Source organism: Sebastes fasciatus, chromosome 9 (assembly GCF_043250625.1).
Source record: "Sebastes fasciatus isolate fSebFas1 chromosome 9, fSebFas1.pri, whole genome shotgun sequence".
Classification (NCBI taxonomy): Eukaryota; Metazoa; Chordata; class Actinopteri; order Perciformes; family Sebastidae; genus Sebastes; species Sebastes fasciatus.
In genome coordinates, this window is record NC_133803.1 from 24287067 (window position 1) to 24310466 (window position 23400).

At 42.5% G+C, this 23400-nt stretch overlaps 2 protein-coding genes across 6 annotated transcripts in view; both read right to left on the reverse strand.

Moving 5' to 3' along the window:
• LOC141774305 (gamma-aminobutyric acid receptor subunit pi) overlaps window positions 1-23400 on the reverse strand; it is a 297207-nt gene that overhangs the window by 2367 nt on the left and 271440 nt on the right. The window lies entirely within an intron of this gene.
• Window positions 5379-23400, reverse strand: part of adgra1b (adhesion G protein-coupled receptor A1b) — a 189522-nt gene continuing 171500 nt past the window's right edge. For all 4 annotated transcript variants that reach the window (XM_074646867.1, XM_074646866.1, XM_074646868.1 and 1 more), the window contains 3 exons: window positions 21810-21955; window positions 11543-11638; window positions 5379-10526 (listed from right to left, as the gene is read on the reverse strand). In XM_074646867.1, the coding sequence (XP_074502968.1) occupies window positions 9101-10526; window positions 11543-11638; window positions 21810-21955 (1668 nt within the window). In that variant the 3' untranslated portion in view covers window positions 5379-9100. The remainder of the gene's footprint in view (window positions 10527-11542; window positions 11639-21809; window positions 21956-23400) is intronic.

Genomic DNA, 23400 nt, shown 5'->3' on the forward strand with positions numbered 1-23400 from the left:
CCCCCGGCATCAACTACCGACACTATGTCACAACCCTCGGCATCAAATACCGATGCTTTATCACGACCCTCGGCGTCAAATACTGACACTATATCACTCCCCTCGGCATCAACTACCGGCGCTATGTCACTCCCCTCGGCATCAACTACCGACACTATGTCACAACCCTCGGCATCAAATACCGATGCTTTGTCACGACCCTCACCGTCAACTACCGACGCTATGTCACGACCCTCGGCATCAAATACTGACGCTTTGTCACGACCCTCGGCATCAAATACCGGCGCTTTGTCACGACCCTCGGTGTTAAATACTGACACTTTGTCACTCCCCTTGGCGTCCACTACCTACGTTATGTCACTACCCTCGACATCAAATACTGATGCTTAATCACGACCCTCGGCATCAAATACTGATGCTTTTTCAAAGTGAATATTGGACTTACATTCATCGGGTGGCCAGAAACACGACTCCAAATGAATGCTAATGTTGCTTCATGTCGGCTGGATGTGCAAACACGTTCACTTCTACAGGTGTTATTAATGACATTAACGATGGCTCTCTTCAAGGGCCCCAGTAAGCGAGCTCAATACCAGGCAGGACCTTACAACTGAAACAGCCAAATGATTAATAATAATTGTATAATTTATGTGCCTTTCCTGCTGTGACATGCCAAAATGTCTGCTGTGAAAAAAAGTCTGTGTAAAAATTCTCCATTACAGATAAAAGGGCATTCAACATGATAGTGAAATAGATTTAAATATCAAAGTAAAAACACTCATTATATGAGCAGAGTGTCACATAACTGTATAAATTATATCAGATGCATTAAAGTACACGCAGCATTTTAATGGAGTTAAACTTGAACTACTTGACACATAAAATGTTGGGTAGTTACGATAACGATACATCTTTTAGACATGCCACATATTTTGTAAAATCCTGATCTGCAAAGTAACTCTAGCTGTCAGATCGTGGTGTAAAAAGCACAATATTTACCTCTGAGATGTAGTAAGGTGGAAGTATAAAGTAGCACAACATAGAAAAGAGTATCTAAAAATTGTCCAGGGAGTTAGTATTGTAATTCTGGAAAGTTTAAGGACTTGAAAAATCCTACATTTCCCATAATGCAAGAGTGTTAGTCATCAGATCTTCCCTGCCATGTACTGTAAATGTCCATATCTTTTAAACTCATTGCCCCTAGTTTGTAAAACAGGCTTAAAAAATGTAAGCGTCTAGTGGTGTTGATGCCGAAAAAAAAGTGACGTCAAGGGTAACTATAGTGTTTTAATGCCAAAAATAAAGTGACATCAAGGGTAACTATAGTGGTTTTGATGCCAAAAATAAAGTAAAGTCAAGGGTAACTATAGTGGTTTTGATGCCGAAAATAAAGTAACGTCAAGGGAAACCATGGTGGTTTTGATGCCAAAAATAAAGTAACGTCAAGGGTAACTATAGTGGTTTTGATGCCAAAAATAAAGTAAAGTCAAGGGTAACTATAGTGGTTTTGATTCCAAAAATAAAGTAAAGTCAAGGGTAACTATTGTGGTTTTGATGCCGAAAATAAAGTAACGACAAGAGTAACTACAGTGGTTTTGATTCTGAAAATAAAATTACGTCAAGGGTAACTATTGTGGTTTTGATGCCGAAAATAAAGTAACGTCAAGAGTAACTATAGTGGTTTTGATTCCGAAAATAAAGTGACGTCAAGAGTAACTACAGTGGTTTTGATTCTGAAAATAAAATGACGTCAAGGGCATGACAAAGCGTCTGTATGTGATGAGTTGTGATGAGAACGTGTTGAATATTCATGTGTAAACTGTGTCTAATGTATAGTACAGGACATGACTATGTATAAGTTCCTCTCCACCACTGCAGTAGCCTTAGACACACATCCCAACCACACACACAGCCCCCATTAGAAACATAGCTTCCAAGAACCCAAGTGATGATATCTAATAAGAAGTTTTGCCCACCTCTTTCTGTCTTCTCTTCCTCTTTGATCTCTCCACCTCACTCCTTCAGTTTCTTTCTTCCCATAAGCCTCAAACTATCCATCCAAATCCCCCCTGTCTGTCTCTCTACCGCTCCCCCTGCAGCTCTGCCTCGCTCTCTCCCGCCCTGCGAGTCTACCAGCATGTTATTTAAGTCAAGGACGGCATTAGCATGACGATCACAGCCTTCCATCACCGGTCTTGTCTGCCAAGGCTGGAGCTGGAGGAGAGCGGCTTTGTTATTAGGGAAGAAATGTAAAAAAGAGAGCGAGAGCGAGAGCGAGAGAGAGAGAGAGAGAGAGAGAGAGCCGAAGGCATATAGAGACAGGATAACACGGCCTATAAGAAATTGAAGATGATTTGTGATTAAGTAAGACAAAGCATACATGTGTCTACATTAAAGAAGACCATAATCCATTTGAGTGGCACTCGTTGTCGGGTAGATCTGCACACTTGCAGAATCCTCTCTCCTCTCTGTCAATGAAAGACAAAAGCATTTCTCACGAGAAGTGTCAAGAGATAGGCCTACAAAGAGACTCTAAAATCATGCCCCCGATCATATGTACAGCTCCTATACGTCATTATATGAAAGCCTCAGTGAAATCAAATCAGGCTGTATGTATGAATCCCTGCTTGTTATTCCACATCTGATTACTCATGCGTGCCCACAGGAAAAAAACACATGCAACTCATTGTCTCCTCGGGAGCAAACATGCATATTTTCAGGCACTCCTCTCTCTCTCTCTCTGCTCGTGCTCTCTATTTACAAACCTATTTATCACAACAGGAAATTAAAACACAGTTAATTGTATCATAAACACACATCTGTGGTACTAAAACCAGATTAATTTTTAATGAAACAGATGCCATCCCGAGCCAATTCCTCCCTTCGCCAACCGCCGTGGTCCAACCTACCGCGGCCTCCAGTCTTACAGCCACATGGGTGAAGCGTCCTTTTGGCTTTACGGACTCTCTGTGGTTAAAAGGATAGTTCGGGTGTTTTTGAAGTGGGGTTGTATGAGGTACTTATCCATAGTCGGTGTATTAGTTACAGTAGATGGCGGTCGGTGTGCTCCCAGTTTGGAGAAACAGACGGGAGCACCGTCACTGGAGCAAAGCAGGGTGAGCGGGGATGGCAGAAAAAAGCATTTTAGCCACCTAAAAAAATAAATATCTGTTTAAGTGTAGGTTACATTTAGAATATTTTCCGACGGCGAACTGAACTGAAAGTGAAACGTATCCATACTGTTTTTGTAATCTGAGCCTGCTGGCTTTGAAGAGAGCATAGAATAAATGAATTTAATTTATAAAGCACACTTTAAAATACAGCAAAATCTCAAGCTGCTTCACACAAAGGGTAAAACAATCACAATACAAAGTTAAGACAATTTACACAAGAAACCCTAAAAAAAAAAACCCTAGGGGAAAGCTAAGAGGAACAGGTGAGTTTTAAGATTAAATTTGAAAACAGCAGGTGAGTCTGAGGCCCTAATTGTTCCTGGGAGCTGGTTCCACAAGCGTGGTTCTAGCGACAAGCAGCATAGATACGTTTCACTTTCAGTTCAGTTCCCGGTTGGGAAGGAGAAGGAAAGGGCTGTGTGACGGCGAGATAAAGTGGTGAAAATATTCAAAATATAGCGCACACTTAAACGGATATTGATTTTTTTAAGGGAGCCTTTCTTTTAGGTGGCTAAAATACCTTTTGCTGCCGTCCCCGTCCACAGCAGTACATTGCTTTGCTCCTGTGCTGGTACTATACACCTACTATGGATAAGTACCTCATACAACCCCACTTCAAAGCACCCGAACTATCCCTTTAAGTTGAAAGCAATGGCCGTTTCTGGAAAAAACACACTTATTGGTTCAAAGACACCCCTGGTAATTAAAGCCATCATAGCCCAGCCCGTTCTCATTCCCAGGGCGTCAAATACCGTATGAGATGCACCAAGCTTTCCATTAACTACAATGTTCACAACGTTCAGTGTCATTTTCACTGTACAAACGTAGCAGTTTTAAGCCCAACCATGTTGTTTTTTTCCTAAACCTAACTATAGTGGTTTTATTGCCTGAACCTAAGTAAGTGTTTTTGTTTACTTCACAACATTAAGCATGTGTTTACTGCGACCGAAAACAGTGACGCCCAGGGGTCTGACCAAGTGTCAGTATATTGGTGCCTTCAAATGAAACTCGTTAGCCCTATTTTTACAACATGAGAAGTCGTGTACACAATATGCTTGTTGTTTAAGTGGTTAAGTCGTGAGAACACCGCTGCTAAGCAACAGCAATATTAATGTTACCGTCGGCGTCTAGAAGCCATGGAGGCTAACAATTTAGCAAGTGGGTAACATAATGCAGGAAATGCAAAGGCATAATGACAGAGGAAAAATACTAGGTTATTGGTAATATCAACATTTTCCTCAGACATATTATAAAATTACAAAGAAAAACAATATATGACTGAAATTACAATATATTCACTTATTATGCACAAAAAAACTTCCATGGCCTCCGCCATTTCTGACAACGTCAACAAACACGTCACAACTTGTGAACTCAGAGCTTTCAGAAACTTTCCACAACAAGAGGGTGGCGTTCATATGGCGTCTTCTCGTGAACACGGTAAACACGACCCCATTTGAAGGCACCAAGAGACGAGCTGGGGTGAGAATGTGTTGCACAGCCTTCTACTTATTATCTATATAACCACCACTGCAGCTCATTTGGCACTGCAGCACACAAAATAAAGAAAGATGCTGCTTCAGTCGTCCATGACTCACCTTTAATGGACGCCCTGCAGTACTCGTGTTCAGTCTGCGTCTTCATAACAGACAGAGAAGGAGAGATGGGGTCTGACATTTCACATGGCTTTCAGTCAGACGAATAATCTGATGGTCGGGAGGAAGGGTGGGGGCGGGGGAGGGGGGGAGCCGTGTGGCCTTGGAACAGAAAAAAAAATCCAGCTGCATATTAAATGTGCTCAGGCGTTTCATGGCCTGTCAAACCTGGGTGTGATTTGTGATGCACGGAAGACACACTGTCTCATTTCCTGGGTGATGTGTGCACACGTGGACGCCTGTGCATGTGTGTACAAGGTCTGGGCATGCACAACACACACACACACACACACACACACACACACACACACACACACACCCAAACACAACGGCAGTCAAGCCTGCTATCATTTGAATTCCTCCCCTGTGGTGGCTCCGCAAGGCATCTCAATCTCCATCACGCTGTCAGAAGAAATAAACACATTACAGCGAGAACTGAGACAACAACAAAAAAAAAAAAACAGGCTTTTTCTTTCACTCACATTCAACGTCATATAAGTTAAACGCACTCACACGTGGCGGACACACAAGCCAAAGATGCTCTCATCCGTTGCATGGTGAAAAAATACATTTATTGGAATCTGTGTCAATGTAGAAAAAAGTGAAAACTGGCTTCAGGTTTTGTCACAGTACCACAGGTGAATATTCCAGCAGCCGTCTGGTGAGCCGAAACTAAGTCAGCAAGCTCGTTTAGGGCAGTACATCTGCTACTGATGACAACAGAGAAGTTGGCCTACGATGGCCCATGATACCAAACACATCGACACCGAGAAGCTCAGGCTTCTCCTAAGACACACCACCAGCAAATACACATGTTGTACAGCAATTAACCTAGCCCAATGTTCTCTCGGGTTAATGTAGCAGGAGAGGCTGATTTCAAAATGTTTTGTTGTGATACTGTTACAAATCCCTTTCCAATAAAGCCAGGGCCACTGACTGCCAGCATCTACGGAGGCTCAAAGGAGCCTGTATTGTGTGATCAATAATGGGCCACTGTTTTATAACTCATAAGCTTGGCCCATTTTGTCCCAGACCCTGGAAATAACTGGTGGCCCTGTGCAAAGCTATGAGGTTCATGCATCATCTTTGATGTCTACTCGGGCCTCCTTTCACTATTCAACCTGCCATCCAAATAAAGGGAGTATCACATTAATATTTCTCTTTTATACTGTCACTTTTTTTTAATTCAAATATTTCTGTCTGAACAAACATTTACTATAATAAACATACTGTAAGTGACAAATTCTACTCTGGCAGGCCAAACGTTATTATGGGTAGTGCATTTTCTATTTCTGATATGACAGGATAAACTCACAACACATGGCGAGTCTGCATACTTTATGAAGTCAACTAAAAGTTGCAACAGAAAAAAAGGCATTAGAAAACAAAAAAGGACATTTAAACTCAGATACTGAGTATTAACATTGAGAGGTCAGGTTTTTTTTTCCCCATACAACTTTCTTTACATATAGACTTATTTTATTCTTAAATATCTTAAATCTCATATAAAATAATTCATCAGAAACTGATTCTATATACACAGACAAGAGTGCACAAGATGGATAAAGAGATGGTGTGCATGCCGAGGTGGTTTTGCGAGAGCAGGGTTTTGCAGTGAGATTATATGCGCTGCTTGGGTGTACAATTTTTTTTTAAGTTTGGCTTTTCTGACGAAATGTATGAGTGGTTTTGTCTGGAGTTTCATACTCAATATCATCATTCACAAAAAACAAGTGCCTCTAAATCAATACAACGCCTCTTGCCTTCTCTTTTGAGTGGCAATTCTTCAAACAGAATGTGACCTTCATGGTAACAAAAACAAAAACGATCCATACTTCGACCTTGGTCTCTCCTGATACAATATATCTACCAAAGCAGAACCAAGAGCATTGTGATTCTCTGGACAGGATTGCCAGGACAAACTTAGGGCGCGTTCACACCAGCTTAGTTTGGTCCGGTTGAACCGAACCCCGGATCGTTTACCCCCTTTGGTTCGGTTGGTGTGAACGCTGGACTCAAACTCTGGTGCGGACCAAACAACCGCTCTCTGGTCCGCCTTGAAGAGGAGGTCTGGGACCGCCATCAAGTGAATTCTGGAGCGGTTCATTTCTGGTGGTTCAGGCGATTCATGAACCGGACCTTTAGGTGTGAACCCGCCCTTAGTCTTAAGGAAATAATACAGTATCAGATGGGAACTAGGCTTAATCCAAGAGACAAAAACCATACATGGCAAGCTGCAGCAGTCCAGGCAAATAATATGTTCATGGATGGGTATTCATTTACACTGTTAAAATATAGCACATACAACAAGGCATGCATGCTTTGGGGCTCTTATGAGACAAATGAAAAATAAATATAAAGGGACCGCATTTGCACTAATTTCTGTGTCATTTTGTGGCTTTAGCTAATAGTGGGTGAGGTTGGCGAAAATGTTTTAATAGTTTTTATTAAGAGGGAAAATAATAGGACATCGGTATAGGGCTGGGTATCGTTTAAAAGATTACAATACCAGTACAATACCAACTTCATTCAATACCCATCTTGTGAATGGAAGCTGTGTCCCACTGGCTAGCTAATCGCCACTGAACTGCACAGCGCTTATACAGCTGATAATGGCATCCCCCGAACAACGGTGGCAGGACCGCGTTGTCGCGGAAGCGTAACTTCCACCCTACCGTTCCCCTCGAGAATAACATGGTTAGCTCTGTCAGCACTGTTGCTGTTGTCAGCACTGTTAGCACCGTAAAGCTTCGGTTATACTTTCCACAAGGACGGCCACACGGACATGAGCTGACGTGTAACCATGACGAGGAAACGTTTGGATCTTTTATACTCAAACTCATGTCAAACAAACATTTTCAAAGCTCCTCAACGTTCTCTATTTTTGCCGCACATCCGCGTCCAGTTAGAAAAATTTGCATGTGTGCAGACGGGCGGAAACCTGTCGCACGGAACCCACCCGAAGGGCCGTATATGATGGTGTGATGTCACTTTGACAATGCGGACACTTGCGAGCCTCACGGATGCGGCAAGCATAAATCACGTTTTAGCTGGCTGTTAGCCAGCGGCTCCAGCAGGCAATCTTGGCTGTGTGGGTTGTAGCTGCTGCGGTAGTGGGCCAATGCTTTCGGAATTTATTTTTATTTTTTTCTAGATCTGGGCACCAAAAGGATCAAATTCAGGTATCGTTGGATTGGAGGTCAGATTACTTGGTACTGCGTTATTCCGGTCGATACCTGAAAGGTATCGCTTACCAATACCCAGCCCTATACATTTGTCACAGACATGTTTCCCAAAGCAGCTTGTTGTTTCTTCTATAATCACATTCACTCTTTTTTTGATTTTACAAAGAACCAGATGCTGATAGCATGTGCTAGCTAAGCTGAAGAGAATAAAAAAAAACCCGCACGCTAGTTTGGCAATGAACTCGCTGTGAGGACCTGGCTCTATGTGGCACAGTGTTAATAAAAATCGCACTGGATCCAATGACTCAAGGACACCAACTCTCTATTCACAAACGCTGTCGCTGTTTCAGCTGCTGTTATTTACTTCTCTCCAGAAAAAAATAAATAAACACAACAGTGAAGACATCATACAGACAGCACGATCAATACCAACCTGGAAGAGGACGCTTAATTTCCCTTCTCTTTTTCTGATGCTTTGAATTTTTCTGGCATTCACACATCTCTGGCAAGCGACAGCATCTTTGTATGTTATTTAGAAAACCTCTAGTAGATGTTCACAGTTGCTTGACTGAATGGCAAAAATACCCATGAAGTCTAAAATTGCTGGTTTAGTCGTCTAAAACATGGATGCCAAGAGTTCTTTAAAGTACTGGAGGTTCACTCATCGTAGACTATTTGATGGGTTCAAAGTGTAAAAAAATCTTGCAGCGTGTTGCCTTTGAGCACTAACACACATATTCATACATACAACCATTCATTTTCTTGTATATATATATAGAGAGAGATCTGTAGTAATATGGAACAGTGGAAATATCTTCAATTACATCGGATGGTGTGATATGACGTTTCATAAATTCTTCTTGATGGAAGAGATTCTGTTCTGTGTATGGACGCTCGTCAGGGAGCGTTGACATGATATCAGATTTCTGTACAGTAAAACAGCACACATAAAAACATGAGGACATCAAAATAAAAATATCCCACGCTGATTGTGATGTTTAAAATGTTCAATTTCATTTTTTTTTTATTCTAGAAAGGGAGGCGAGGGTTTATTTTTGGCGGGACGAGGCTCCCCTGTTTCCCCACACTACACAGTAGTTTCATTCTTCCACGGTCCAGTGCGTATATTCCCCGTGCTGTCCGACGTGTACAGGAGTCCTTCGTGCAGGCCCCCCTTTAGAATCCCGTTCTGATTGGGCGGGTTCTGGGGGTAGGATTGTCTGCGCGGAGCGTGCATCTCCAGATGGTGATGTGTCGCCATCGGGTCCTGCTCGGCCACTTTGCCGCAGCCACACAGGAAGACGCCCGTGTCGCCTGCCTCTGCCGGACACAGCGAAGGGAAAAGGTCTGCCTTGGCACAGCAGATATGCCTGTGGCAGGGGTTATGGCACGCAAGGGCCTCGTGAGTGGCGGCGGCGTGGCATGTGTGATGCCCATCATGGTGGCCTTCGTGGGCCAGATGTGGACAGATGTGGGCGTGGCGCTCGTGTGTGCTGTGGGGGCTGTCAGTGTGTGAGCTGTGAACGCTGCCTCCGTCCACGCTGGAGGGGATGTGATAGGCGTACTCCCTCTCGCTCCCCGCTGCTGTGCAAGCACTGGCCCCGGCCCGACGGCTGAAGTGGCGGCTTTTAGTCCTGGTGCTGCTCTTTAGGCAGGGGTGCAACTGGATCCCCGGCCGGTATCCCTCTGGGTCGGCGTGTAGCAGCACGTGTGTAGCCGCGGGCTCCTCTTCCATCAGCTGCTGGCTATGCATTGCGGCGCAGCACGGCGCCACCGGTGCCAGACACGTCACGTGATTCTGCGAGGACGGAAGGGCGGCGTGTTTACAGTGAGCTAAACTGCTGTGGCCGCAGCTCATCAGTGCTTTACCCTGACATGGCGAGTCATGGTGGCAGTGGCTGTGACCGTGGCCGTGCCCGGGGGTGTCTCCGTTCACGTTGACCTTGGGCCGCGCTTGAGCAGGCCCATGGGCGCCAGAGCAGGCGTTGGCGTTTCGTCCGGGACAACAGGAACACCAGCAATGCCAGACATCATCACGCTTGGCACAGTGATGGATGAGGATGAAGAGGCCGAGAGTGACGGAGAAGGCACCGTAAAGGCAGCTGAAGATCATGTCCAGGAAGTGGCCCTGCGACACGGCCAACGCCCCGAAAGTCCAGGTGGCCAGGAACAGGAAAAGGGTGAAGGCCGCCGTTCGTAACTGAGCCTTGAAGGAGTGCTCGTTGGCCAGCAGCGCGGGGTTGATGGGAACGCCTGGGCAGCCTGCGGGGCAGTGGCTCCCACCGGGCGGGGCCGCCAGGGCTCCGGGCTCGGCTCCCTGGTGGCAGTGGGTCGGTACGTCGACGGCGGCCAACCTCTGCTGCTCCTCCGTCAGCTGCTTGAGCTCGTACTTCTTTTCGGGGTGTCGCCGCAGCTGGATGAAGGTACAGAGGAAGTAGATGCATGTCACCAGGACGATGAAGGCCACGGGGCCGTAGAAGGCTCCCAGGCTGGGCTCCCACGCCATCCAGCAGCTGCAACACACATGAACACCAGTACATTTGAATACTTTTTCTTATATTAGAATTGAAATACACCACACAGCATTAATATAACCACATGTTTTGTATACACTAGGGCTGTCAAAGTTAACGCGATAATAACGTGTTAACGCAAATTTGTTTTTAACGTCACTAATTTCTTAACACATTAACGCAACTTGATATTTCGAAGGTAGTAGCGGACTCAGTTTTAAAGTTAAAGTGAAGATTCTGAAATCATATGAAACTAGAAAACCTAAGGAATCCATTGTTACCAACCATGTCATACTAGCCTGTCGCAAAGGAGGCTAAATAACGCTCCAAACATATGCACAATTTTGGAGAGGATAAAACTGGCATGGCCATTTTCGAAGGGGTCCCTTGACCTCTGACCTCAAGATTTGTGTATGAAAATGGGTTCTATGGGTACCCACGAGTCTCCCCTTTACAGACATGCCCACTTTATGATAATCACATGCAGTTTGGTGCAAGTCATAGTCAAGTCAGCACACTGACACACTGACAGCTGTTGTTGTCTGTTGGGCTGCAGTTTGCCATGTTATGATTTGAGAATTGTTTTGATGCTAAATGCAGTACCTGTGAGGGTTTCTGGACTATATTTGTCATTGTTTTGTATTGTTAATGGATTTCCAATAATAAATATATTGGGGCTGTCAACCGATTAAAATACTGAAGTGTGATTAATCCCATGATTGTCCATAGTTAATCGTGATAGATCGCAAATTAATCACACATTTTTTTTCTGTTCAAAATACCTTAAAGGGAGATTTGTCAAGTATGTATACTGTTATCAACATGGGAGTGGGCAAATATGTTTGCTTTATGCAAATGTATTAATTGCGATCAACCATGGACAATCATGCGATTAATCACGATGATCTATTTTAATCGATTGACAGCCCTAGTATACACACATGCAACCTTGTTTTAAAAGCATCAACAGAGTGTGAAATTTAACCTTGAGAGCAGAAAGCAAATGTAGGACTTACTACGGCGCTTGCTCCCCGCTGCCATAGTTGTCTATATTGACGGCTGCCGTGACCCCGCAGATGATGAGGGGCACTCCACCGCTGACTAAATAAAATCTGTGAGGTGATAGAGGGACAAACAGAGGCAGAGGGAATAAGACAATATAAGAATGTGGTTTGAAAAGGCATTTTACAAATCCTATATCTCACATCTGGATTGCAACAGCAGTCTGTCAAAATATGACTGAAAAAAAACAGTTTTAGACACGAGAGAAAGACAATAACCAAAAGATCCAAACAGACAAATACGATTACAGACTTGTGCAGCGAGTGAAGCGCACAACAAACAAACAAACAATGACACCGAGGAACAGGCACGTGAACATATTTGTCAGCTCTCTTTTTCCCCTCTTTCCTCAAATATGACTTTTGAGCTTGTCAATGTGTTTGTGATCACACTCTTCTACGGGTGCGATCACACCGACAGTTTGCTTTCTTTGCTGCAAACCAAAGTGTGAATTTTACTCTGAAAACAAATCTGCTTCCTGTCGATGTCGACATGATTGACTTGTCGGCACTCATAGCGGCAATTTACGGCATCTGCTGCAAGTAACAGCTCAGCAGACGTGAAGAGAAACCTGGTTTTGAGCAGGAGACACCGAATAGCAATGCTCTCCTCTTCCCATACAAACCGTACTAGAGACTTCTTTGCAATTGTGCATGGTGTGAACACATTCTTACTGGGAATTCACCTTCATCATGGTGTCACTGCCCTCAGGACAGGCTGTCCGGTTAGCAGCACAGGACAGCAGCAGTACAAAACATCTTCACCAGGCCAACCACTAATATAAAAAACTCAGTAAAACAGTTCTCATAAAAGCTCTACGAGGAGTATAAAGCTTTTATTTATTGATTAATTTTATTCCCCTGTCCACTGCACCTACATATGCTCACTGTGAAACTGTGGGCCTTGACTGATTATTATAGATAGAGCTCATAGAGCGACTGTGGGATTTGTGTGATTTGTTTATAGTGGAGGTGAAATAAAGAGCACCTCCAAAAGACAGAATGAGGATTTTTTTTTAATGAAATATAATACATGAAATATAATATCAGGCTTATTAAGCTTCGGGGAAAATAAGCAGTGGCGGTACATCATTAACACAGTCTCACTCCCAACTAGTCAAATACCGACGCTTGGTCAGTGGCCCTATACGTTTCAAACTATGGAGCCCTAGGTACCCCTCTCGTGCCAGTTTTGGACGTGTCAGGGACGGCGTGTCAGTTTCTTCTCGTTACATGCATAGTGTCTTTTTTAAATACATTTCCAACGTAGGTTAACATAGTTTTTAGGTTTACTTGCGCAACAAAATGAGAAAGTTTGTGACCCGGCAGCCATGTTGAGATCAGTTGAGGAAATACCAAACACCTCCAGCCAGCTGGAGCAAACTTTCTCATTTTACAGCTAATCAGTACACTACAAGATGTTTTCTGAAAACATGTAAGGCGAGAAATAGGCATTACAGTAACAGAATATTGATTCATATTTGATCAGCGCTGCCTAGTTTGACCGTTTGATCGGAGTTCGCGAGTGATTGACAGTTGCCTCCGTTGAATGAACAGCCAATAGGAACGCTCTCTCTCTGAAATGACCTGTGATTGGCCAAAGTCTCCCGTCACCGGCTAGATTTTCTAAAGCCTGCATCAGAGCCATGAGGAGGTGCAGAAGTCTAGTTTTCTCTCAGAACACTTGAATGACGATATGCTGAAAGGTTATTATGGATTTTTGCCAAATGATGCCAAAAACATTCAGCCTATTGCTGCTTTAAAGTCCTGTGTTGGTTTGACCCTTCCACCCTCCACTTCCACCCACCCTAAGTGGATTTTACTGCTCTTTACAATACGTCAGTTGCTCTGACCGTCTAACACTGACGCGGATGGGTTTACATTGGCATTAGGCGATTGTTTAAACTGTCTTCTAACTAACTGATAAGACGAGATGTGTGAGGATTATGTCTGATCCAGCTCAGCAGGTTTGTGTGCCGTGCAGTAATACATCAAAAGGCCTTTATTGGTTAATGTTGCGAAAAAAGAAAACCTTTTACAAGATAAGAAAACTCACCGCTGCACTGACCGTCAGTCCTACACTAGGCTGGAGTTAGTCTGATAATCAGCTACCACATCTCTGGGATTCAGTGAGGATTGTTACATTTGATAAATTGGACGCTTATCTGTTCTGTAGAGCAAGACAGTGACCGACATCCAAAGTGCTCCAAGAAATGCAGACGCAGTGGATTGCCCTTACACTCGCTTTTCACTACACATTTGGATCATTGCTGCTCGGCACATTATACGTTCCTTCAAAGCGTTGGTTGTGAGCCTCTTCAGACAACAATGCACGTCTGGAAGATGCAATTAAACACATGAAAGGCAAGGGCAGTGTATCGGGATGTGAAGTAAGGTCAGCAGCAGACTGTGAACAGATGACAAATTAACAATGGCAGAAAGTTTTGAAAGAGAAATGAATAGCTTTGCTATTTTTCTGCCATGTTCTTAAAGAGGACCTAATATGCTTATTCTCAGGTGCATACTTTTCGTATTTTGGGTTGCTACTAGAACATGTTTACATACTTTAATGTTCAAAGAAACACTTTACTTTTTCTCATACTGGCTGTACTGCAGCACCTCTTTTCACCCTCTGTCTTAAACACCCTGTTTGAGCTCCTGGTCAACTGAACCAAACTCTTCGGACTCTGCTCTAGCTCCACTCTAACTAGCTTTGTTTGAAAGCGTGCAAAACTAATCGTTATACAAATGTGTTACTTGGTGACATCACCACGTTACGGAAGAAAAGGCAGGACTTCAAGCAAGGTGTTTCAGGAAATTCAGGAACAGTGTTTTTGTGGAGTAACTTTGGCATTGACTTTGGGCTTCGTAACTTTGCAGACCTTTTACATGCACAAAAAATATCTATAAATCATTAAAGGAAAGGGGAAATGCACAAAAGCATAATTGGTCCTCTTTAACATTAACACTATTGTAACTCCCCTCGGGTATCGCAATGATTAGTTATGTTTACGTAGTAAAATTGAAAGGTATTCTGATGCCAGTTTGGGATGATTCAGCACTCATCCACCGCCACCGAATATACTTTATTAATTCTCCAGGTACATAGGTATCTGAACAATGCATTTGCGTCACAGTATACATATCATGAGCTTTAAGAATTCAGCGCAGGAACAAAGCTAATCCCCAGCAGCTCCCTCTCTGCACTGTCCTTGTCCCCTCTGTCATCCACTTTCCTATATAACACTATGCTATTTCCTCTTCCTTCCAGTTCAATCTCAACCTCTGTCACTGCTCTAACCTTTCCACCACTCCATCTTCCTCCATCTTCATCCTCAGTTTCCTCCCTTCTCTCTCCGTCTCTCTCTCCCAATCTGTCCTCCGTCACACAGCACCCGTCCCAAAAATTCAATTACAATCAAGATGTTTGTCTGGGCTGGTTTGGCGAGGGGTGGTTGGGTGGATGGAGGAGGGGGGGTGGTGGTGGTGGCGGCGGCATTACCGGCCTGTCACTGTCTCTGAGTGGAACGGTTCCCCCGGGGAACTCTCCTCTCCAACAGAAAGCCATTTACACACCCGTCAGCCAGATAAGCATAAATGAGAAGAACTAGTGGATGTTAAAGCAGCCTGCACTTTATAAGCTTCATTCCCCTTTATCCCCTCTGCCTGTGTTTCCCGCAGGCTCGTGCCCAATAAAACACATGTAGCGTACATGCAAAAAAATGCATAGCTTGTGATCAAACCAGCGTCTCCATGCTGCTCTGCTCTTATGCAAAAAAAGCTGCTCCTTCACATTAAAATCCGTTCCAATGCACTCCCTCTTCTGTGAACACACACACACACACAGAAAGTCTTGCACACACATTTTTGTTGGCCATTCTATTAAAAAAAAGGCCTTCAAACAAAATGGCTGTGTATGCAGAGTTGTGCTTTTCAGTGAGTTTAGGAACAGCAATCATCTGATATAAATAGAGCCTGAAGAGCCTTTTAGCCAGCAGCTACACACCGACTCCCCACCCATCCTCGCTCCTCTGCTTATGCACCGTCCTCTGTTTTGTGACTACTAGCTGTCCTCTCTATCTGGACCTGGTCCAGGATATACATAGAGCAGCTGGGGACAACTGATGGTCATATAGCTCCAGCGCAGGGGCAACGGCTTATGGGTAAAGCTGGACTATTCAACAGTAATGTGTTCACATGAAGATAAAATGTCTTATTTAAAAGCTTATTTTAAAGCAATAGACCAATATTTTGGGAAATACGCTCATTTGCTGATTTGGCGAGAGTTAAATGAGAAGATCGATACCACCAGAGATAGATATGAAGATAGCACAAGCAGCCGCGCCACACTATGGTCAGGCAGATATTCTGTGCATTCCAATTAGAGATGTTCTGACACCATTTTTTCCTTCCAATTCCTGCAATAATAAAATATATATAGTTATTATTATTACCATTATTATTATTTAACAGCTGTTTGATATGATTATTATCTGCGGACACATTTCCGATAGGCCTACTGGTATTGGTATTGGAACAACTCTATTTCCCATACCCATACTGCCATACTATTTAGTATGAAAGAATACCAGGATGTCCTACTACATCCAGTCACATTTTGCAATAAGTAAGCCAGCATGCTTTTCTGGCCCACAATCCTCTGCCCAGCGGAAGATACGTCAAATGCCATATCTATAAAACAAACTACAGAGAGCACAGACAGATGAAAGCGCATTCAAGTGTTAGTAGTCTACAAACGTTACATATTTTTGCGACTCAGGTGTACAACGTTAATTAATACATTAATATAGGCTGCGTTCCAAATCTCTTACTTCAAATTTTGTGCTACGAGTGCGACGGATAAGATCATGAGGGTCAAAGTTCAAGTTACTGCATGCAACAGTACGTACTTTGAAAGGACAGCTGCAGTATGTACTGAAGTAAAAAGAAAAAGTATGCAATTTGGAACGTACCTATAGTTAGCTTACCCCGTGTACAGAGCCGAGCTAGCTGTTTCCCCCTGTTTCCAGCAATTGAGCTAAGCTAAGCTAATCGGCTGCTAGCTGTACAGATATGAGAATGGTGTCAGTCTTCTCATCTGAGAAAGAGAGCAAATAAGTGTATATCCGAAAATGTCGAACTATTGCTTTAAAACTGCAACATGCAACAGTCTAGTATATTGATTTCATGTTCTTCTTTCCAGTGGTGTTAGTTCACTTTGTCATTTTAGAGAGATATTCTACCTCACTGGACCATTTTATTTTTTAATACACATATCTCATAGTTCATGCATCACCAGTCACTGATACTAGCCATTCCCCTTTCACACAAGCTAAGAATAGCTTTTTCAAAACATCCCCAACCTGAGAAAAGCAGATCTATGTAATATTATTTTATTCAGTGCCTTTTAAGAAGTGAATTTGCCTGTTTGGGATTCTTAATAATATTAACAGCTGGGGAGAAAAAGCTGCTGGTGACATTCAACAAATGTTAGAGATCCTATACCAGACGGGAACATTTGTTTCTTGTGAAGTGAAGTGTTGCTTTAGAGGAAATGATCTGCACTCATCACACCAGATGACTGTCAGTTAATAGCATGAACAGAGGCGTTTAAGGTGTGTGGTCCAACACGGTGCAGCAGATTTCTGACAAAGGTCAGTGCGATGGTCGGCTGGATATGCCATCAGATGCTGTCAGGAGAGGAGGGACGGGCGGAGAGGTAGACGAGGAGGAATGGGTCGGTTGCTGGGAGGAAGGGGGGAGGATGCTCGGAGGAGAAATTGATTTGTCTCCAGCTGCTAAGTCTCATTGCATGAGCCTGTCTGACGGGGAGCATTACAGTCAATCACTGTGGATCAACTCGACTGCCGCGCCACACGATCCCCTCGCCTGCCCCCAGACAAATTATCTCATTCACAAGCGGTGCATGATGGGAGAGCCTCGAGAACATTCCATATTAAACCCCCCAATCACGCAGGTGTCTGAGGGTTTGCTTTGCAAGGAAAGTGCTGCTTATAGGGTTGAGGGGGGTCCTTATCTGGTGGGGTCCTTATCCTCAGTGACTCTAGGAATACATTATTGAGCAGTTCTAATAATGCCAGACATATGATACTGCTCATTTATAGATTAGTTTCATGCCCATGTAAGTGCTACATGTGTCCCAATAATCCTCTAAAACACCAAATAGAAAGCAAATAGTAAGTTATTCCACTAGGGTTCATATCCAGTGCAACTCCGCATGTTTAAATCATTTTCTTGTGTGGGGTCATTCGCTTTGTCGTCTTCAAAATATCTCACAAAGTTGAAGAAAATTCAACTGAAACGGCGCTCGATACTTTCCAACAGCTTTAGAGAAATGACACTCTAAAACGGAATAAGATTAAATGACAAACAGGCATTTGTTACGGCGCACCCTCTGTTTGCCTCCGTATTTCTGTTCTCAAATCTTCCCTTAAAAGGATTTCTCGTTGGAGCTTCTGGAGTTCAGCTCTGCAGCACAGTCGCGATGTGCAGAAGAGCTCACACAGCATCTTCTCACCGCTGAGGGAAGAGCACCGCATGTGTCCAAAAGCTGATCCTCTTAAACATGACAAATGTCGTGAGTAAGCAGAAAGGGAACAGAGTGGAGAATGAGTGAAAAAAAGAAATCACAAAAAAGCAGGAATTCAATCTGATGTGTGCGTCTGAGCGAATAGGAATTTAACGGGTCAAAAGGCTAAATGCATTTAGATTTGTGATAAGGCTCCTGGCTCAGCAGCCTCCTGGGTGATTGAGGTAATTAGTTATAACATGGGGGTGATGCCATAGTAACAGGTTGTTTAAAATCGTTCACTTCTTCGTCCTTCCTCCTCCTCCTCCTCCTCCTGACATTCATCTGCCCTCCATTCTTTTTGCCTTACAGGGTAGTAGGAAGCCTCAAATAGAATAACTGAGCAAAAACATTTACTGAACACCCAGTTCAGCTATTCCGCACATTTTCCTTGAACAAATGCCTGGCAGAATGTGTAGGCCTATCTATACCTATGGGAAAACTGCAGAATCTAAGGTTTCAAAATGTTTTAAAACTACGAAAAAACATATATCACTGTCAGGCTAGCGCACTGGTTCCCAACCAGTGAATATAAGTTCTTTGCTCTGAGCCACACTTTAGCAAACGGTGTCAACACTCAACAACAACTGTTTCCGCATTAATTTCAGCAAACTATTTCACCTGTTTATCCATTAATTTTCGGGAATTTATTTCAACTGTTTACCCTTACATTTGTCTAAATATTTCAGATTTTTATCTATTACCTTTAGCTTACTATGTTGACTTCTCTGTTCGCTTGCTAACTAGTTTTTATGTCCTCTCATGGCCTCAAGGTGTTGACTCAATAGTGAGAGGTGTGTACTGTAATGTGCAGTCAGCCTATCTGGTAGTTTACTGGTTACTATGAAAATACATTTACTTAAGATCTGTAGCACACCAATTTGTATCTAATTAGGATATTAATTTTCCTCCTAAACACAAATATGTGGATTCGTTTTTTTTTAATCATATCTTCTATTTTTCTAGGACTCACTGTGCAGGAGCATAAAAACCAACAGATAATGGTGAATGCAAATCTTATGGTAATGAGAGTAAAACAGCTCTATAGTCTGACCCAACTGTTGCTTTATTTAAATCAGTTAAACTGTTTTTGAATTTCACGAGAGTCACAAAAACATTTAATGACCAGATAAGCTTAGCGGGGAAAGACATGAAATACTTAAAGACATTAATACTAATTCATATTAAATTAACTGACTGATCAAAATGTTATATAGAAACCCTGACAGATGCTCGTCAGTCTTCTACAACTCTCTCTGTCAGAGTTATTGTTGCTAAGCAGCAGATAGCAGCTTGAATATCACCTGTTACAGGTGAGTCTGAGCTAAATAGGCCTCAGATCATAAATTTGACTGATTAAAAGGAATTCACTTGGCTCCTCTAATCTCTGGCATTTCTCAGACTAATTTTCACATTAAGTGAATCATTACCGTTCAAAAACCTAAACTTATTTCCTCGTGTCTGACAGTGATTCAGATTAAAAATGCAATTTCTTAACATGAGCAAATGTGGGAGAAATCCACAAGGAGAGCCAGAACGGTATAAATAGGAAGACCTGACAGCTCTGTCACCACAGACTGAACAAAGCCAGAGGCTTGAAAGAATGCAAACGTGGATGTCTGTGCAGATAAACGATGCAATAACTCATCTGTGTGAAGCTATTGTCGCTGTCTCAAGGAAACATGAGCCAGCAAAGACCTGAAAAAAATATAGAAACTAGCATAATACGTAGTTGATACACACACCTCTGCACAAGTAGATGAGAGAAAACACATCTTAAACCACATTCAATTTGAGATTTGCAATTAGAAAAGCTGATCCATATTTTTATGGCAATAAATCTGTGGTGGAAAGCAAACAAGTACATTTACTCTAGTAGGCAAATTTGTGATAAAATTGACCTGACGAGGTCATATTAATGAAGTTTGTCCACCTACTGAGACCTGTCAACTGTATGCTGATGATACGGTCATATATCTACATGCTAAAAACAAGAAGCAAGCTACAGAAGAACTATCAGCTTCAATGGTCAATATCTCAAACTGGTTAACAAACTCTTGTTTATGCCTCAATGTTGGCAAAACTGTATGCTTTTTTCAAAAGTGCGCAAATATAGATCCAGACCCATATGTTATAGTAGCAGGGAGAATATCAGTAGTGCATGAGTTTAAATATTTAGGCATAACTAACACATTAACGCAATCAATCTTTCAGAGGTTGTAGTGGGCTCAGTCAAGCTAGAGTTAAGATACTGGCATCATAAGAAACTACAAAACCTAGGGAATCCATTGGTACCAACCATATACCAATGGACCATCATACTAGCCTGACACAAAAGAGGTTAAATAATGCTCCAAACTTGCGCTTAACTTTGGCATGGAAAAACTGGCATTGCCAATTTCAAAAGGGTCCCTCGACTTCTGACCTCAAGATATGTGAATGAAAATGGGTTCTATGGGTACCCACGAGTCTCCCCTTTACAGACATGCCCACTTTATGATAATCACATGCAGTTTGGGGCAAGTCATAGTCAAGTCAGCACACTGACACACTGACAGCTGTTGTTACCTGTTGGGCTTGAATTTGCCATGTTATGATTTGAGCATATTTTTTATGCTAAATGTAGTACCTGCGAGGGTTTCTGGACAATATTTGTCATTGTTTTGTGTTGGTAATTGATTTCCAATTCTAAATATATACATGTATTCATATAAAGTAAGCATATTTGTCCACTCCCATGTTGATAAGAGTATTAAATACTTGACAAATCTCTCTTTAAGGTACAATTTGCGATTAATCACGATTAACTATTGATAATCATGCAATTAATCGCAAAATATTTGAATCGATTGACAGCCCAGGTAAAAACACTCAATAAGAAGGCTTTGAAAATATTGGATGAAAAGTCAAATTCATATCATTGTAAAATTTTAAACTGGGAAAACGTGATCAAATTTGCAAATATTTTACTTGTGTAGAGATTGATTTCCCCTTTAAACTTCAAAGCTTTGTTTGACAAACTAAGGAGGTAAACATATATTTTAGGGAATATTAACACAAATTTGTGTAACAGAATTTTATTTTTTCTTCTTTTCTCCCCCATTAATCATTCTGTAACCCCCCGGATGTATCTTTAGAGGGGGCCCAACTCCCTACAACAGTTAAATGCTACTTACAAATTGATGCATCAAAAATGTAATGATGTGATATATGTAACAACATATTTAGTCGCAGGAGCCATTTTCAGCAGAATTCTGTATGTAGAATCTTTACTTGTAATTGAGTATATTTACATTGTTGTATTGGTGCTAAAAGATCTGAATACGTCTTTAACCACAACATGAAATCATAAATACAAGCGGGAGGAATAGCCTATAAGACTTCTACTTACATCTCACAGTTTCAGTCAAGTAATGTACTGACAAAATAAAAGAAAAAAGAAAGCAAATAATTGCGCAGTGAACCAGTCCGTGGCCTCTGAATACATACACAGCAAGCAGCAATAACAGTACATGAAAGATCAAACACACCAGTCACACACACACAAAAACACATATGCACACAGCTGTTTGTTTACTTTTCCGTCTCGAGGCAGTCAGGGTTGAGGAGGGTTGCGAGGAAATTTGTGCTTACCTCAGCAAGGGCTGTTTCGGGGGCGGAGGTGGGTCACCATCTTGGCTCTGCGGAGGCTTCTTGGTCACTTGTTTATAAATGTTCCTGGCCGTCACCCCGAGCCACAGCATGGTCGACAGAGACGAGTAGTGCAGCACGACCCCAACCTGATATAAGGTGAAAGAGGGCATATTAAGTTATTTATTTGACTTTTCTGAACTTTTGCTTCTATATACTGTACAGCATGTCTCTCTGAAGAATGTCAGACTTGATTATATTCCTGTAACTCAAAGAAAAGATGTTCAGGAAGAGCTGCCACTCCTCTCTCAGAAACATCATCAATGTCACTCCAAGGGTGTCTCCATAGACGTTTTCCTTCAAAACCCTGACAGCTTTGTCTTATCCTTCACTAAAAGACAATAATACAAGAATGGAAAGACAGGTTCAAAAAGTGCTATTGAATCATCAAGGTTGTTTGGGATAAGAGCATTATGGTGAGGTTATACTGGTGGATACTGAGCAGCTCCTTATCAGTTGAGTTAGAGGACACGAGGTGTGCACTGCGAATAACAAATCTGAATATAAATGATAGTCACGTTGACAACTATCAGCGCGTGATTGTGTTCCAAAATGCACTGTATACATATCTCTGCTCTTCCTCGTTTTAATATTCATGAGTTGTGTTTGAATGGGGGAACTGATCTAACTTTGTTTAAAGGCTTTGCCGGCTCATAGAAAGAGCAGAGAGTTACAAAAAGAGAGAGAGAGAGAGAGAGAGAGAAAGGAGAATGGAGGGTGAAAATGATAATGCGCTGAGCCTTTTCTCCACCCAGTCAGTCTGTTCAGGAGGCACTGACAACCTGAGACACCCAATCAAATGGCTTCTCTCCAGCCTGGTAGGCCTAGGGACCGACGCTAGTGTACCAGAGTCCAGATGCTAATTGGAAGTGTCCTTGAGCTGGTTATGGAGAGCAAAGAGCGGGCGGTAAGTCAATCACTGCTGCGGAGACCGCACGCTTCAGAGCTTCATTAGAGCCAAGAGCAGACAGGAAGGAAGTGTGTTTGTGATATGGAAACAAGGGGAGAGCAGGCGTTCAAATTATCAGAGATGGTAAAGGTAAGGGTGCACACATTTATCAGAATTGGCTGATTAAGTTTCAGCTTCCTGATTTTAAAAAAGAAAGAAGAAGAACTAACCTCTAATGCAGGAAGCCAAATTGCATTGGCATTTTTTTCAAAATATCTAACACAGATCACACAATTTCACATTAGTTGTTGAGCATATACACTACTAATATGCAATTAAACCAATTTTCAGACTATAGATGCACATCTTCAATCAAGATGTAACCTGACGCGACAGAAGGTTTGTTACACAGAACCATCTGAGATGTCGTCATTGGAAACGGTTTAGAAAAGGTTTCAAAATATACTTGGCAGGTGATTGGATGAACCATCTGTCAATCAAACTCTTGCCGAAGCCAGTCGGGAGAAGAGTGAAAACATCTTCATCGAAAAAAAGCCTTCAGTGCCGTTCTTTGCTCTTCTTTCAGTGAAGAAATACTCTTCAGTTCTGATATAACTGATGTTATTGCAACATCTACGCTAAACT